We start from the raw sequence: 18,315 nt of genomic DNA, 5'->3' as shown, positions 1-18,315 counted from the left end.
TGTAAGCCCTTGATGTGTTTCAGACATCATTGTGATCTGCCTGGGTTTCATGTCTTGATGAGAAAGGTTTACTTCATCTCAAAATTTAAAACAATCTTTGTTTTCTTCAAATACTTCTATGGCTTACATTTGAATGTTTAATTCATTTGGTGTATATTTTGAGAGATGAACCTGAGGTGTAGGAAGCAACTTTTTTCCCATCAAGTGGATGGACGACAGCTTGTCACACGATCATCTATTCTTTCCCCCAGATTTAAGATACCTGTTTTATCACATACTAAATTCCCATAGATGTCCTTTTGTTACTTGGATTTATTCATTTAGTCTTGTACCCATACCATCGTATTTTTATTACTGCAGCTTTTGGTTATACATTTTGGTTTTCAGGAGTAGGGAAAGTTCCCTGCTGATTATTCTCATTTTTCAAGAATTTCATAGCTTTTTTGCCATATACTCTGTCAAATGAATTTTAGGATCAAATTGCCATGTGCTGAAAACAGTCTTACTATAATTTTGATTAGATTAATTTTGGTTGGATTTAATTGAATTTTATAAACTGACAGAGAGAAATTTGCTATTCTAATAATACTGAGTTTTTATCCAGGAATATGAAAAATGTTTCTCAGTTTTGTTTTCGATGTTTGTGATTTTCTTCATCTGGGTTTTGCATGATTTTTAAGTTCATTCCAAGGTACTTTATAATTTTTGTTACAGTTGTGAATGGGACTTTCCCCTTAGCTATTGGGAATATATGGGAAGGCTGTAACATTTGAATAGCATCTTGTTTTGTATCTGAGCACCTTTTGAACTCACTCTCATTTGGGATGTCAAGAATAAGCAAATTTATGTTATTTTTAAAATTGTACATTATTTTTTCTTTTGGTGTACAGTTCTATGAATTTTAACACATTTATAAATTCATGTTACCACTGACATAATCACGACAGTACTGTCTCATTACTTCAGTAAACTCCCTTATTGATCCCTTCCTTCTCCCCTAACATAACCTTCTGCAACTGCCTTTTTGTTCTTCCCCATAGTTTTGTTTCTTTCAAGACTGTCAAGTAAGGGAGATCATACAATATGTAACCTTTTGAAATGGACTTCTTCTCACTCAGCAAAAGCCTTTGAGAGTCATCCAAATTATAGCGTATATTGACAGTTTGTTCCCTTTTTTTGCAGAGTAGTATCCACTGTAGGGCTAGACCATAGTTTGTATCCATTCCCCCTGAAGGACATTTGACTTGTTTCCCATGTTTGGCAATTACGAATAGAACTGATAAACATTCCTGTACATGTTTTTATGTGAACATAAATTTTAGTTTTTTTAGGATGGTTAACCCAGGAGTGGAATTGCTGTGTCACATGGTTAAAAAACTAAGTAAATTTTGATTAGAAAGTTGTTTTTTTTCCCAGGTTTATTACAGTATGCTAGTCCCAAGAGATAGAAACTTAAAACCTCTAGTCTACTTACAGTGTTTTTATTATTCGGTACTGTTCTCAGCCCACTAAAAGCTAAAATCTTTATTTCTGTCAGCGTTCTCTTCCCTTTGATGGGAACGGGACGTATCTTGCCCACCGTGGTAATGAGACCGCTAAAGAAAACTGGTGCAGGAACTGGTGTTGGTGATTCGGGCACTTCCTTCCTTCTGAGTCAGCATAGGATAAAGAGTTATATGTTATGAGACAGTTTTAACTGCTGTCCTTGGGGTGAGACTAGAGGTAGTGGAATTGTACTGTGGAAAATTTCCCTGGAAGTAGGCGGCCTGGGAGCGGCTCTCCCATGCGCTCAGGTCACAGGGTGTTGCGAATGTAGACACTCACGAAAATCAGTGCATTTGTGGGAAGAGTGGTATTTTGCTGAACAGACAAATTAAATTAATGAATTATGACCAAGGTAGATACTATGTACATCTAGAGAATAGTTTCTAACCAAGTCTTTAAATAGAATGATTGTGGTATAAATCCAGTTTAGAGGAGATGCCACTCTCTAGGACGGTTCTTAATTTTTAGACCAGGAACCAATCAGTAGACACCAGAATCCGTATTTTGTACATTTCAAAACGCAAGCACCAGTCATAAAATTCACCTTATTTAGCTCTTTTGATGAAAGTGGCGCCCATTCTCCTTATCGTTATGGAAGCATCTCTCCCACATTTACTCGGGATTCAAGGATGTTGGTTCCATCTGCTGTCTTGTTTTTGGCGAACTTTTCATAGCTGAAGGTTATTGTAGCTTCTGAAATGCTGTCTGTTTCTATACTACAGTTTTCTTTCAAGCCCAGGTTTTCTTGCACGTTCATTCCCTTCTGTCCCCCCAACCCCACCCACACACACACACTTATTTTCATAGCTTCTCAGGGATCTCTCCCCTCATGAACTACAGGGGAACTAATTTGTATCTATCATTTGGTACTTAATTAGGCTGTTTTTTTATTGTCTTAAATTATTACTATTTTTTTTTAACTACTTTTTTTTTTTTTTTTTAAGATTTTATTGGGGAAGGGGAACAGGACTTTATTGGGGGAACAGTGTGTACTTCCAGGCCTCTTTTTCCAAGTCAAGTTGTTGTCCTTTCAGTCTTAGTTGTGGAGGGCGCAGCTCAGCTCCAGGTCCAATTGCCGTTTTCTAGTTGCAGGGGGCATAGCCCACCATCCCTTGCGGGCGTTGAACCGGCAACCTTGTGGTTGAGAGCCCACTGGCCTATGTGGGAATCGAACCGGCAGCCTTTGGAGTTAGGAGCATGGAGCTCCAACCGCCTGAGCCACCGGGCCAGCCCTTAAATTATTTTTTTTAAGTAATGCAAGATAAAGCTTAAAAAGCTTCTAACTAAAACCAGAACTTTCTTTTCCCACCTCTCTTTATCACTTAATACCATTACTCAGAGGCTCCTACTTTCAGTTCTTCAGCTCTTCTGATACTCTTGATTATGTCCAGATTTATAATCTTAGACGTCACTGACTTCCTTCCTATGGAAGACGAGGATATGGCTTTCTTATATCACTCCCACATCTGCTTTCCTTTCCTCAGCCTTTCTACTGCAATGCTATATTTGTGTCAAACTTAGATTTTTTTACTTAATTAAGCTGTAAATACTGTTCAATGTTGGACCACGATCACTTATGTTCTTATGTAATTATACTTGTCTAAAATTAATAGTTGCCTGAATTTTTTTTACTTCCTTATGGTTCTGTGTATTTACTGCTAATTGTCCCAGGTGTTCCAACGTAGCTTTCAGACATCTTTCGGTATCCATGTACATCATGTAACATTAAGTTCAAAGAGAATAGGTGGGTGGAGATTAGAGACAACAAGACGACTCAAGGTCCACATCAGTTGGATGGTAGCTACAGGGAGATGTCTGGCCCAGAAGTTTTTTAAAAGATGGGCAAAATACCAACAGGTTTGTCTGCTAGTGGGAATAATGTAACAGAAAGGGAGAAAGGGGTGCTGTGGGAGACTTGGAGAGAGTAAGAGGGGATGTTGGAAGGCCTTGGCCTTGGGTAAAGGACAGTGTTTACACAGAAACAGGAGGAAGGTGGAGGGCACTGGCACAGGCGCAGGTGAGGGGCTCCGCATGGTGGTGGGAGCTTGGAGACGTTTTCTTCTCGTTGCACCTATTCTTTTTCAGTAAAATGGAAAGCAAGATGAGCAGCTGAGAGTGCGATGAATGAGGAGATAGGAGATATTAGAGATCTGAGAAGGTTGTAGGAAGTGCTGGGCGAGGAGGAGAGTGAATGGACTGGAGAAATGTGGTCGAGAGTGAGAAACTCAAAATTCGGATTCATAAAGGCTTTCATTTATATATAGTTCCAAAGACTAGAGTATAACAATGTGAGTGGCTAAATTATATAATCTTTTTATTTTCTTTCTAGAAGCTTTTTATACTCTTCTCATGTATCCTTTCTGTTCAGAAGTTTCACAGTAAGGTACCAAGGACTTGGTCTTCGTTCATTGTTCCCAGTGCTCATTGGACCCTTTCAATATAAATATTCTTATTTATTTCAGTTCTGGAAAATTGTCTCATTTTGTTATTTAAAAATCTTTATTCCTGAATTCTAATTGATCAGACTGGAATTGTTGAAAAGAACCTTGGGTTTTTTTGGTTTTTTTTTTTAATCTGTTTTCCATCTCTGTGTAATTAGGTTAAATGAGGTCATATGGGTAGGGCCCTGATCCAATAGGGATTGTGTCCTTATAAGAAGAGACACCAGAAAGCTTGCTTTCTCTGTCCGCCATGTGAGGACACAGTGAGAAGGCAGCCACCTGCAAGCCAAGGGGAGAGCCCTCACCACGGCCTGACCAGCTGACAGCCTGATCTCGGCCTTCGAGCCTCCCAGACTGTGAGAAAATACATTTCTGCTGTTTAAGCCACACAGTCTGTGGTATTTTTTGTTATGGTGGCCCAAGCTGAGTAATATGCCATCTCCCGGGCTCCTGTGTCCTAAAGGACTTGGGATCTTTTTTTGTCGTCTGCTCTTTGAGTGGTGGCAGATGCTTTAACACCTGTCAGGAGCAGGATGTTAGGATCTTATGAGCAGTAGTGAATTGACAGGAAGTAACAGATGAGGTTTTTTCTCCGGTGGGTGTTTGCTAGGGGTTGTTGGGCCCTTTTGGTTGAGGAATGCTGGGGGAAGCCCTTTTCATGTATGAGCTCTCTTTATCCCTGTTTTGTAATTTTCCATTTTGCTTCTGGCATCAGGGTGAAGAAATGGAATTTCCCAGAACTTTACGCAAGTGGCAGGGACACTCCTCTTCCCTCACCTAGTGAACTCCCTTTTGCTGTGTGCAACCCCCTCCCCCCCGAAAAAAACCTCCACAATCTTGCGAATGAGTGGGTGGTCTTCTTGCCAGTCTCCATTTCTCGGAGGCAGTAATGCCCCACAGTTGCCTGCTTTGGTGACCTCAAATTCAGAGTTGTCCTCCAGGCTCCAGCTCTGGGCCAAGGTTATTTTGGTAGTTGAGTCATCCCAGCAGGGAGCTGGAAGGAAGAGGGGATTAGGAGCTTCCTCCTCAGGCTTCAGTTACACACACACACACACACACACACACACACGTCATTAAATGACTGTGTTTCACTCTGAGGACACTGGCTTTTGATAAAATGACTTCTTCAGTTTGATTTAGCCGAATGCAACATATTGAGCTCCTGTTTTTGCTGTAGATACTATTTGAATAGCATTACTTGAAAATGAAGATGTGTAAGAACAGAGTGAGAATAGAAGCTTTAGAATAGAAAGTAGACATCGAGCAGAGCCAGAAGAAACCAGTGATTAAGCGTCCAGTCATGAGAATAGAAACCAGGTCTCAGAAGATGTGAGGGAAGAGGAACTGGAAAGGCGGCATATTTGATGGACTTGGCCACGAGAAGGAGGAAGAAAACAGAATGGTGGCCAGAAACGAACAGTATATCTAAGGTGTTTCTTTGGAATGGGGAGGTCCACGTATACCATATCAAATTACTTCTGAAAGTAAAGTTGGAAGAAAATTAATTCATTCAACTTTGAAATAAAGTAATTTTTAAGCCACATTGGTGTCTGTTAAAACCCCAGAAACTGTTTCTTCAGTGCTTGGTCTCCACCCCTGACGGTGCAGCTGCAGATCTGAGTGTGCGGCCCCCACCCGACCTATCTGGCGTCACAGCGCGCTGTGTGCGGCGGTGCTGGGTGGGCCGGTGGCCGGACGGCACTGAGCGCGCAGTCCCGCGGCCTGCACCTCCTTCGGCTGTATTTACTATACTTTCCAGCAAGGTGCTGTGTTTTCCAAATACAGAGTGGGAATCCTGACTTGGCTGTTTTCAGGCACACGCACTTGTTAACTCTCCAGTTCTGATCCTTTTCTTCCTCCAGGCAGGTGCGAGGGGTGGTGCACTCCTTCCACTCCAGGGGCAGACTCACTGGGTTCTTCCTGCAGCATCTGCAGCTAATAGGTTTGTAGGAGTCATCAAATAATTTGGGCAGGTGGAGGCTTTAGGCTAAGTTAAGCGTTTCTTTAAGTGTTACTAGGAGTAGAGTAGTAGTCCTCGAAGTAGGCATGGGGACCCCTGGAGGTTTCCTGAGACCATTTTGGGGAGTGTCTGCAAAGTCAAAACTATTTTTGTAATATTAAGCCATTATTTGCTTTTTCCATTTTCTCTCATGAGCATAAAGTAGAATTTTCCAGAGGCTACATGATTGATGTGTGATAGCGCAACAGATGGAATACAGAAGGACATAAGAGAATTTCATAAAAATGTTATTTATAATAACGTGTAGTGGGCTTATTTATTTTTTAATTGTTTCATTGTGGTAAAATGCACATAAAATTCACCATCTTACCCATTTTTATTTCAGTGATATGAAATACATCCATAATGTTGCATACTTATAACCACTATCATCCATCTCCAGAGCTCTTCTCGTCTCGTAAAACTGAAACTCTCCCCTTTGAACTCCCTTTCCTCCCCTACCCCCAGCCCCTGGCACCCACCATGCATGATTTTACTAGGTATCTCATATGAGTGAAATCGCATAGTGTTTGTCTTTTTGTGACTGGATTATTTCACTCAGCATAACATACTCAATCAAGATCTATCCTTGTTGTAGCGTTTGCCAGAATTTTCTTCTTTTTAAAGGCTGAATAATATTCCATTGTATGGATAATTCTACATTAGGTTTCTCCATTCATCTTTTGAGGGACACTTGGGTGGCCTCCACGTCTTAGCTATTGTGAATGATGCTGCTATGAACGTGGGTATATAAATATCTAAGTCTCTGCTTTCAATTCTTTTGGGTCCACATCCAGAAGTGGAATTGCTGAATCATACGGTAATTTTTTGAGGAACTGTATACTGTTTTCCACAGTGGCTGTACCATTTCGCATTCCTACCAGCAATGTACAAAGTTCCATTTTCTCCACATCCTCATCAGAGCTTATATAACTAAATTATTATTTATTTTTGACAGTTGCCATCCTGATATATATGAAGTAGTGTCTTGCATTTCCCTGATGGTTAGTGATGTGGAGCATCTTTTCCATGTGCTTTTGACCATCTGTACTTCTTTGGAGATACTTTTGTTTCCCCGAAAATCAGACCTAATCGGAAAATAAGCCCTAGCTTGATTTTTCAGGATGACAGCCCCTGAACATAAGCCCTAATGCATCTTTTGGAGCAAAAATTAATATAAGACCTGGTCTTATTTTCGGAGAAACATGGTAGGTCTCTTCAAGTCCTTTGTCCATTTTTAAATCAGTTTTAAATCAGTTTTGCTGTTGAGTTTTAGTTCTCTATATATTCTGGATATTAATCCCTTACTGGTTATAGGATTTGCAGATATTTTCTCCCATTCTGTGGGTTGCCTCTTTACTTTGTTAATATTATCTTCTCATGTACAAAATTTAAAAATTTTCATGAAGTCCAGTTTGTCTGCTTTTTTTCTTTTGTGGCTGTGCCTTTGGTGTCATATCCAAAGTGATCATTGCCAAATCTAATGTCAGGAAGCTTTTGCCCTCTCCTTCTAAGAGTTTGGTAGTTTTAGGTCTTAATTTAGGTCATTGATCCACTTGGAGCTAATTTTAATGTACGATGTTAGGTAAGAGTCCACCTTTATTCTTTTGCATTTGTATATCCAGTTATCTCAGCACCATATGTTCACTATTATTATTTTAAAATGAATTGTTCAGCACTTACTTTTATACTTTCTCAGTTTTCCTTTGTAACACAGTAAATATCAGTAGATTTAACCCACATCTGGGATCATCAGTAATCCTTAAGAGTGGAAGGGGGAGTACAAAGTTTGAGAACCATTGACATGGAGAATCTCCAAGCGCTGCCCCTTTCTTCAGTGGTGCTTCTTCCTGGATGTGTGTCCTGCAGGATGCATAGTGGGAAACACGGCCTCCCCGATATGAGCCAAGGTCATTTGTTGTTCTGGACCTTTGGTGCACAGCTGCGTTCATTATGTTCCCCAGCTCATGACAAAGCCTCTCCATGTATGTTCTCTTCCATCTTCTGTTGTAAACCCCATCACCCCATTGTGGATATCCATGGTTCCTACAAATCACTTGGATGCTAGAAATGACAAACCGACCAGGTAAGGATGCTGGTATAGGTCCACTTAGTAAATATTAATAAAACTGATTTTATGTTCCTTTTTAAGACAAGTGCATGTAACTAGAATCTATAGTTCTTTCTTTCTGTATTTTAATGACTTGTTTTTAGATTGCCTGGGGTGTACACACCCTATTGACCCATTTGTTACCTGTGTATATATTTCACTTGGTTAGCGTATAGATTGGTCTGGAACTAGTCTCTTTTCCTTCTTTAACTTCCTAAAGGGCTTTTCTATTTTTACTATTTTTTTTTATTAAAGTGTAGTTGGCATATAATATTAGCTTCAGGTGTACAACATGGTGATTCGACATTCTGTACCTTACGATGTGATCACCACACTAAGTCTAGTACCCATCTGTCACTGTGCAGTTATCTCACTATTAGTAACTATATTCCCCTTCACCTTTTCACCCATCCCTCCACCATGTCCACTGGCAACTGTCAGTTTGTTTTTTCTTTCTGTGAGTCTGTTTTTGTTTTGTTTTTTTTTCATTCCCCCTCAGGTTTTTTTCCATTTTTATAAGTGAAATCATGCAGTATACGTGTTTCTCTGTCTGACTTGTTCACAAAGCATGATACCCTCTAGGTCCATTAATGTTGTCGCAAGTGGCAGGATTTCATTCTTTTTTATGTCTGAGTAATATTCCTTTGTGTATCTGTATTACATCTTTATCCAGTCATCTATTGATGGGCACTTAGGTTGCTTCCCTATCTTGCCCATTGTAAACACTGCTGCAATGAACATAGGGGTACATCTTTTCTGTAATAAAATGTTTTTATAGTTTTCAGATTCAACATCAGCCTATTTGTTCATACATTTATTCAATTACCAAGTTCCCACTGTATGCAAGATGCTCTGGCAGGCATTCTGGGCTGCGTACATCTATAAAAGCTGTACTTCCTGCCCATGTATTCAAGAGTCAGATAAAATTGAAGGGTCAGTAAATAGTGAATAGATTTGCTGCATTGTCATATGTTTTTAGAAGTGTTTTCATTTCATCATCTCTGTATTTTTGTTTCGGTTTGTGGAAAATTTTTCCCCCTGTATTTACAGGTAACTTAATATAAAATATTATAATAGCACCCTTGTTTGTACAAAGCCCCTCTTTTCAATTATAACATATTTATGAAATAACTACTTGAGTTTTAGGTTTTGAGATTTGTTTACTTGCTTTTTCACAATACCTGTGTCTGGGGATTTACAAAACTATTACCAGTTTGTCTGTAATTACCAAATTCTTCCAATCTAGAAATACTTACTAGTTTATTTTTTTCTAGGTTGCAATAAAAATAATTGACAAAACGCAGTTGAATCCAACAAGTCTTCAAAAGGTAAGATTGATCCAATATCCAGTGTTTTTAATTTTTCAGGGCTGATTGCCATCTAGTTTGCCCTGTAAATACCTCTGCTGCTATTTTTATTTATTATGTTCAATACAGTAAAGCTTTATGTTCCTCAGAAGAATGCACTTAAACGTAATATTGTTGGATTTTTTTCTGTAATTGAAGGTAACGCTTTTTAAATGTTCTCATAGCAAACTGAAGTCTGTACTTTTAAACTGGATATTCTCAGTATTGACTAGAATAGAGTTTTAAAAAATAAGACAGAACAACGTATTTTCATTTAATTAGTGTTGTGCAGTTACACATCGTGTAGCTCACCCTGAGATCTTTAAAGTCAGCACTTTGGCTTTATAAAACTGTCACACTGTGTCTAATTGAGGAGTGATGATTAATTCCTACAAAAGGAAAACATGAAAGTAAAACTGATGGCAGTTGAAAACCATTTTTGGAAGGCCCTGCTGCCATCTGTGTCATCTAACTAGATCAGAAGTTCCCAACCCTGGTGCCTGTTAGCATTTCCCGGGCCTCTTTCCACAGTCCTGGTGACGGGCCCACACGTGCAGGTAGGGCCTGGGTGTAGGTACTTCACTGGTGCACCTGCCAGGTAGTAATGATCTTCATAATAAAATCCTTCTAGTTTTTCGGTTTTTATTTGGCAAAGCCTTTGTATGTACTTTCTGGATTTGGTAGTCCTGGCTCTGCCACTTAGCCAGATGTCTAACTTGACCTTGAGCAAGTCCCTTAACTCTTTGGACCTCGGGTTTCTCGTCTTTAAAATGGAGATAATTTCATTTTCTCAGGACGGATGCATTAATGAAATGATGCATGTAAAACCTTTGTAAACTGCAAAGCACAGCACGTATAAGATATTACAAGTGTAGTGCCCCACATGTATTCCTGATGTATTCCTAATGGTCATTTTCTGTTTATGTCATCATAATTTTGAAGCCCTGTTGGTGTGTGTGAGTGGGGAGGGAGACAGACTTGACCTTGACCTAGAAGTGGTATTTAAACAAGTGGTTCTGAAGGGCATAGTGGGTCGTAAGGGTTCTCTGGTCTCAAGGGGGCCCTGGAACAGGATCTGAAAATTCCAGCCCTTTGTTCTGATAATGACACTGTATTCATTTCCTTAAACTTTCGTTTCTTCATATATGTGTAAGTGGTCTTTCTAAGTAAGTTAAGGGTTACTAAAATTTGGTATTCAGACCTAAAATTAGCATATAAAAGTTTACTGAGGATTCTAGTCAGTATTCTAATGTTACAAGTCTTCCACTCTCCAAGTATGCTTGCAGGTAACTGAAATTATAGCAGTTTTCTAGGAAGAATTTATCATAATATCGTCTTGAGCTGGTAATTTTTCCTTTTTCTTGCTTGCTTTTTTCATTATTTTTGGTCAGAGTTTTTCATTGCTGCTATTCTTTATTATTAGTATCAGTATTAAAACTTACTGTTTGTCATCCCATTATCAGTTTAGTACCTGGTAGGTTGTCTGGCTAGCCTAATAGTGTAGTGGTGCAGGTTTGCAGCAGCATTGGTGTTGGCACATAATAATCTAATAGGTAAGACTTAGAGGTTGTTTTTGATATAGTTCAGGTATGAACCATCCACAAAAGACTTACACTAAAGCCAGATCTGTTCAAGTTGAATAACTTGGTAAGTGTACCTTTCCGTTTATAGGGCATTGTTTTAAATCATATGTATAAGTTGATAGTCTTTTCTTATGAATTAGAAGGATTCTGTATATATTTTGAATTCTTTTCCACTGAGTTCATTTTCCGTGGAAAAGGAGCAGCAGGGTGGATGGAGTAGACCTGGCATCTCGGCCTTTGTAGTAGTGGTTCTTGCAGCCTTTTTTCTTTCCCAGCACCGGTCACAGTTGTATCACAGCTGCATCAGGAATGGAGCCGAGGAGCTTGGAGCATTGCCTTAGCAGCTAACATTCACTGTAAGGAACATCGTGCCATCAGCAATATGTAATTTTTTTGTACTGCCACTACCACAGAACGTGGACTGGCTCATTCAGCCAGTGTTTGAACACAGGTTTTAAAATAGTGTCCATTTCACAATGTTCCAGGTATTCAGGCTTGCACATTGACTCATGTATATTTCATCAGTGCATACAGGTAAATCTGAGTTGACTGCATATTTGCAAACTGATTTTATTTTCACAGGCAAATTTTTTTTTTTTTTTTTTTAATTGGGGAAGGGAACAGGACTTTATTGGAGAACAGTGTGTACTTCCAGGACTTTTCCAAATCAAGTTGTTATCCTTTCAATCTTAGTTGTGGAGGGCACAGCTCAGCTCCAGGTCCACTTGCCGTTGTTAGTTGCAGGGGGCACAGCCCACCATCCCTTGTGAGAGTCGAACTGGCAGCCTTTGGTTGAGAGCCTGCGCTCCAACCCACTGAGCCATCTGGCCACCTGGGAGTTGAGCCGCAGCTCATTGACTTCATTCTAGTTGCGGAGGGCGCAGCTCACTGGCCCATGTGGGAATCAAACTAGCAATCCCGTTGCCCAGAGCTCGCCCTCTAACCAACTGAGCCACCCGTCCGCCCCTCACAGGCAAATTCTTCATTTTTCCTTTTTATTTGTCCAGCCATTGAGTTAATAAATGTTAGATTCTAGTAAGAGATATATTTTTCTCCATTGGAAATTTTCTGTTCATAAATGTCTTTTAGGTCAACCTTTAAAAAACTGTAATGTTATATCCCTATAACGGTTTTAAAAACAGTGGGAATAATACAAATGTTAGTCTTTGTCCTGATTTTACAAAGTCATTTTTAGCTTTAATTTGGTTTTATGCAGGTAAACTGCTGAGTCTTGTTTTATTAAATCTGAGTCTGTCATTAATAAGTAAGTCATGGCTCATTTTTTTTTTTTTTTAAAGATTTTATTGGGGAAGGGGAACAGGACTTTATTGGGGAACAGTGTGTACTTCCAGGCCTGTTTTCCAAGTCAAGTTGTTGTCCTTTCAATCTTAGTTGTGGAGGGTGCCATTCAGCTTCAAGTTGTTGTCCTTTCAGTCTTATGTGCTCAGCTCCAGGTCCAGTTGCTGTTTCTAGTTGCAGGGGGCGCAGCCCACCATCCCTTGCGGGAGTCGAACCGGCAACCTTGTGGTTGAGAGGATGCACTCCAACCAACTGAGCCATCCGGGAGCTCAGCGGCACCTCAGCTCAGCTCAAGGGGCCGTGTTCAATCTTAGTTGCAGGGGGCGGAGCCCACCATCCCTTGCGGGGCTTGAGGAATTGAACTGGCAACCTTGTGGTTGAGAGCCCACTGGCCGGCCCATGTGGGAATCGAACCGGCAGCCATCGAAGTTAGGAGCATGGAGCTCTAACCGCCTGAGCCACCGGGCCGGTCCCATGGCTCATTTTTAAAAAATGTGTTTATCTATTAAAAAATACTGGACTTTATTAAGTCACTAAGTGCCAGTCTACTAAGTGTAACCATCTAAAGTTATTAACATTCTTTTTCAGTCTTGAGGTAGAGCAATGGTTGGGAGCATGGTGAAGCCAGGCCGCATGGATTTAAATCCAGGCTTCAACCCGGCCTTGCTGTGTGACAAGTCTCTTAACCTCCCTGGGTCTTAGTTTTTCCATTTGTAAAATGGGAATAATAACAACCCCTTATAGAGCTGTAGTGAGAATTAAAGAAGTCAGCATTCAAAACCTCTCAGAGGAGCTGAGAATAGGACCTGACACACGGTCAGGACTGTGTGCCATTGTCATATGTCCTGCTGAAGATTCGCTTTTTGTTTGCTCGGTTTGGGGAGGTGGGAGATGTTTTTTGTTTGTTTACAATTTTCCTCTCAAAGGAATTAAGCTTGAGAACTGAATGGTAGATTCTGGCTAAGAGTCTTTTGTAGGACTTAATTGCTGTAGACTACCTCTGATAGCAGCTAATATTTGAGCGTTTGGTATATGCTGAGTGCTGTTCTAAGCCTATTTATTACCTGTATTAACTCACTGTGTTAGTTTGCTCAAGCTGCTACTGTAACAAAGCATCACAGACTGGCTGACTTAAACAACAGACATTTATTTCACACAGTGCAGAGGCTGGGAAGTCCAATGTCAGGGTGTAGCTGGTTGGATTCTGGGGAGCATGCTCTTCCTGTTGCTGCTGCCTCACTGTGTCTGGGGTGGGGGAGCACGCACACTCTCTGGTTGTAGGGGCGCCGCTGAGCCCATCGCAAGGACCTACCCTTATGATGTCATCTAAACCTACTCAATTCCCACACGCCCCGTCTCCAAATGCTGTCACACTGTGGGTTAGGGCTTCAGCATAGGAATTAGGGGGAACACAATCCATTCTTAGCATTCATTGAATCTTGACAACTTCGTGAGGTTGTCAAGTTCTGTTATTCAGGAAAGAGAGGCCAGGGAGATAAAAGAACCTGCCCAAAGTCCCCTGATTAATAGTGACGGATCCTTGGGCAGTCATTCTGTGCTAGGTGTAGTTAGCATTGAGTCGAGCATGAATGAATGCGAAATGAAACATGTTTGATATGAAACATCACAGCCACTAAGTCTGTTTTCTTTTTAAAGCCAGTGTTTGTTTTAGAGCCACATTTGTTAATGCTTAGAGCTCTATAACACCAGTGGCCTTTTTTGGCATTTTAGAAAATCTTAGTTGTGGGACAAATCAGGAAACTATAATTTGAAGGCAGAGAGAAGCAGTTCATGCTTTTCCTGTGGTCTGTGGTGTAATTACTTTGACTGACACCACCTCTGGTTATTTGCGACACTTTGGCTTCAGCTTCCTTAAACTAGTTATCTTCAGTCCTTGCTCTGCATTAGAATCATCTGTGGAGTTCAGTAAAAACAAAAAAGCATGTTTCCTTCCAAATACTCCCCATCCCTCCAGCCCCAGAGCGCCTGGCTCGATGGCTCCAAGGTGAGGCTGAGGGATCCCCAGTGCACAGCCCGGGTAAGAATGGCTCCCAGACTTTCTTCGGTTCCCCCTCAGTGTTTTTAATTTCTCCTCCCTTCCTAAAGGTACCCTGTTTTAAAGACTCCCCATTCCCAGCATTCAGTCTTACAGTCTGCTGCCACTGCTGAGTAGTTCCCCCCTCTCTCTGGGAATGAATGCCTGGATACCCAATTTCTTCTTTCCTCCCCCTTGCCCATCAGGTGAAGCACAAGTCACTTTGTGGAATATTTTTCATTGAACAACTCTGTTCATCTTTTTCTTTCTTAATACTTTTTTCATGTGGACTCGTAGGAGGCTAACAATTCAGGCCATAATGGAAGGACGTGGTTATCAGAGTCCTGACTGTTATTTACAGTCCAGCAGCTGCGTTCAGATCAGTGTAATGCATCTGGTAAACTAATAGAAACGGGGTGTGGTAAATGCAACCTAAGACACATTCTTCTTGATTATACTTAAAGTATTGAGACTAAAAATGTAGGTATTTTTTTATTGTTAGATTTCACAATTGGTAATAGAAATGCAAGAAAACCCAGCTTCAGTGTTGCTGCTTTATGGGGAGCTTTTAAATTGATTGCCAGACTTATTTTTGCTTCGGCAGGAAATAAGCTTGATATTTAGAGTACATTGTGAATTGAGAATATTATAATTTATTTTTAATTGTAGCAGTGATTCATTATGCTATTTTTAAAAAGTCACTGAAGAACCAAATAGGTTAAATGGGTTAAAACTTAGAGCATAGCATGGACCCATTTGCAGAAATAAAAAATTACACACACACACACACACACACACGAATATTGTTTAGCCATTAAAAAAAAAGAAGGAAATCCTGCTATTTGTCGTAACATGGATGGACCTTGAGGGACTTATTCTAAGTTAAATAAGTCAGAGAAACACAAATGCTGTATGATCTCACATATACGTGGAATCTTAAAAAACCGAACTCATAGAAGTAGAGTTGGTTGCCAGGGTTAGAAGGGTAGGGAAAATGGGCAGATGGTCAGAGGGTGCAAACAGTCATAAGATGGATAAGTTCTGGGAATCTAGTAGGCAACGTGGTGACGACAGTTAGCGATACTGTATTGTATACTTGAAAGTTGCTGTGAAAGTAGATTTTAAATTGTCTCACCACTATCACCACCACAACAAAATGGTAATTGTGTAAGGTGAAGGATGTGTTAACTGACCTTATTGTGGTAAAGATTTCACAATATACATGTGAATCAAATTATCACATTGTGCACATTAAACTTGCACAGTGTTTGTTATATGCCAGTTATGTCTCATTAAAGCTGGTGGGGCGGGGGCTGTGATTTTCTGAGAGAAAATGATTCTGACCTGGGATTCTTTACCCAGTCAAACTGTCAAATATGAAGATAGAATCAAAACATCCTGAGTTATGCAAGGTCTTAAAATTAACCATTTACCTACCCTTGCTCAGGAGCTATTGGTGGGGTATATTTCACCACAGCAGGAGAGAATACCGAGAATGAGAAAAGCTTAGGAGCCAGAACAGAAAATCCAACACAATGGGCCTTGAGAACAGGACAGAGGCTTCCAGAATGTGAATATCTGCAGAGGGAAAGAAAGATTACTTGACTATTTGAAAGTATTTGAGAGATTTACACTTCTGTTAACAGATTTTAAGGGTTACTTAGTAAAGTGAGAAATACATAGAAAACTTCAGTGACTGAAATAATTGAGGCAGTTATTAGCTCCAAGAAAGTAAAAAACATTGAAAATAAATAAAACGAAAATGCATTTCTAGCATGGCTGTAAATAATATTTATATGATGTGAACTGAGTGATTTAGCTAAATTCCATGATAACTGATTAGGAGGAAGGAGGCAAGGGACATGAGTAAGTGAGCAAGTTGGGGTTAGTCCGGGGGAGGGGCTAAACATCACTGCCTGGCCCCACCAGTGAGGGGCTGCACGTGCTTGCCGGGATGAGGGTGAGGCTGAGGGTGGGGAGAGCTTTCACGTGACATGGTTTGACTCATAAAACTGGATATGTGTACTACTTTTATAAATAAAAGTTAAAAACAATATTTAGCCCAAATGTGATAGAACTTCGTGAGGAGGATGGGAAGGGGATGCGTAAGTGTGTGTTTGGAAGGGCTTAGGAAAGCTAAATCCAGGTAGGAAACCACAAGACAGTGTGTGAAGTGGAAAGTCAGGCAGCAGTACTTGGCTTCTAGAAGTATGTGCGTTAACAGAAGCTGAACTTGTAACAGCAGTTGAGAGGATTGCTCCTGCATGGTCAGCTAAGACAAACGGGGCAGGGTGAGTTTGGCTGAGTACCCAGCACTGTCTGCTGTGGCAGACCGAGGGCTTCTGTTGCCTCATACTGTGGATCCTTGAACAACACGGGTTTGAACTGCATGGGTCCACGTACATGTGATGTTCTCTAATACATACCTGTACTGTTTTTGAGCTGCAGTTGGGAGTCCGCAGCGGTGGAGGGCTGATGGTGTGCATCGATGTACGCCATTTTCTATAGGGGACTTGAGCATCTGAGGATGTTGGTATCCGTGAGCGGGAGGGAGGGGTCCTGGAACCAGTCTCCTGTGGATACCAAGGGACAACGAAGTTTTGGGGGAATCAGAAGTTATATGTGGATTTTCGACTGCATGGGGGGTTGTTGCTCCTAACCCCCTGCATTCAAGGATCAACTGTATATAAAAAGGTCTTATAAGTCAGTAAGAAACAGGAATATATAACCTAGTAAAAAATATTAGAAGATACATCTAGGCATGACAGATGCTCAGTGTTCCAGTAAAAATGTTCAACGTCCTAAAAGATCCCAATTTTTGCCACTCAGATCTGCAAAAAAACTGATAATAAATATTGTTGGCAAGAGTGTAGAGAAACAGGAAATCTCATAATTTTGACAATAGTGTAAATTATTATATTTTTAGAGAGTATATACACTAAGTTTTAAAAGCATGTGTGCTCTTCGGCTTCCCATTTGATTTCTGAGCATCTTCCTGCCAGTACAGGGGTGATCACTGGATGTTACAATAGCAGAAAGCTAGCAGTCCTCTGCACAGGCCAGGAGAATTCTGGGTAATACCTGCAGTGCACCCACACATACCCTTCTCCCCACGCGTCTGCAGATAGCTCCCTGGGTAGCACAAGTCACTGGCTTTGGCTAGTGTTTGGCAAATGGTCTGGAATCATGCTGTTAATTACCTTACTTCCCTGTCATCTGTGAATTTTCCTTTTCTGTTCTTTAATGGTAAGGTGGTTCTGAGAGTCATTAGAATCTCTCTAATCTGCCTTAAATTTGCCTCACTACTCGTATTTGCCTGCCTTCCACTCACCAGGAGCCTTGACTCACATGAATCAAAGGAATAGTAAACTGTCTTCTTGTTAAGAGTGATCAAAATACAGTGGGTTTCAGCTACATTTTCTTTTTCAGGAACTCTTCTTTTAGCCAAAAAAATAAAAAATAAAAAAATAAAATTTTTTCCCCTTTGTTCATTCTCAACCTTTTTTCTTAAAATTCAGATTAATTGGGGGAGAGGAGATAGATAATATAGTTATGTAATTCAAAGTTCAAAGGTCAGGAAAAAGTACAGAAGAGAAAGTCTTCATCTACCCCTTGACTTCCAGCCCCCAGGTCCCTGCCCCTGGGACAACCAGTGGCCTCGGTTTCTACTGGTGCTTCCAGAGATATTTCTGTACAGAGATGCAAAGATGCATATTTTCCCTGTTTTACACCAGTGCAGTTTCTCGACAACTCCTGCTCCACGAGCTCTGGGCTTTTGCCAGCCTCGGTTTGGTCTGAGGGGGTCTTTGCTTTGTTCTTTGGTTTAGCAGTGGTGCTGTGATCAGTGTGGTGAGTAACACAAAGGGGACAGCGCTGAGGGGAAGCAGGCATGCCATCCCTACCTCCATCTTTCCTCATGAAGCATGCAGAGATGCTCGGGATTGGGGCACTTTATAA

At 40.6% G+C, this 18,315-nt stretch overlaps 1 protein-coding gene across 15 annotated transcripts in view; it reads left to right on the top strand.

Moving 5' to 3' along the window:
* The window catches only part of MARK3 (microtubule affinity regulating kinase 3), an 81,354-nt gene that overhangs the window by 16,841 nt on the left and 46,198 nt on the right, over positions 1-18,315 (top strand). For all 15 annotated transcript variants that reach the window (XM_033106985.1, XM_033106984.1, XM_033106981.1 and 12 more), the window contains exon 3: positions 9,370-9,423. In XM_033106985.1, the coding sequence (XP_032962876.1) occupies positions 9,370-9,423 (54 nt within the window). The remainder of the gene's footprint in view (positions 1-9,369; positions 9,424-18,315) is intronic.

The sequence above is a fragment of the Rhinolophus ferrumequinum genome, chromosome 6, assembly GCF_004115265.2.
Source record: "Rhinolophus ferrumequinum isolate MPI-CBG mRhiFer1 chromosome 6, mRhiFer1_v1.p, whole genome shotgun sequence".
Lineage (NCBI taxonomy): Eukaryota > Metazoa > Chordata > Mammalia > Chiroptera > Rhinolophidae > Rhinolophus > Rhinolophus ferrumequinum.
Note: the sequence above shows the minus strand (reverse complement) of the source record. Positions and strands in the feature narration are given on the sequence as shown.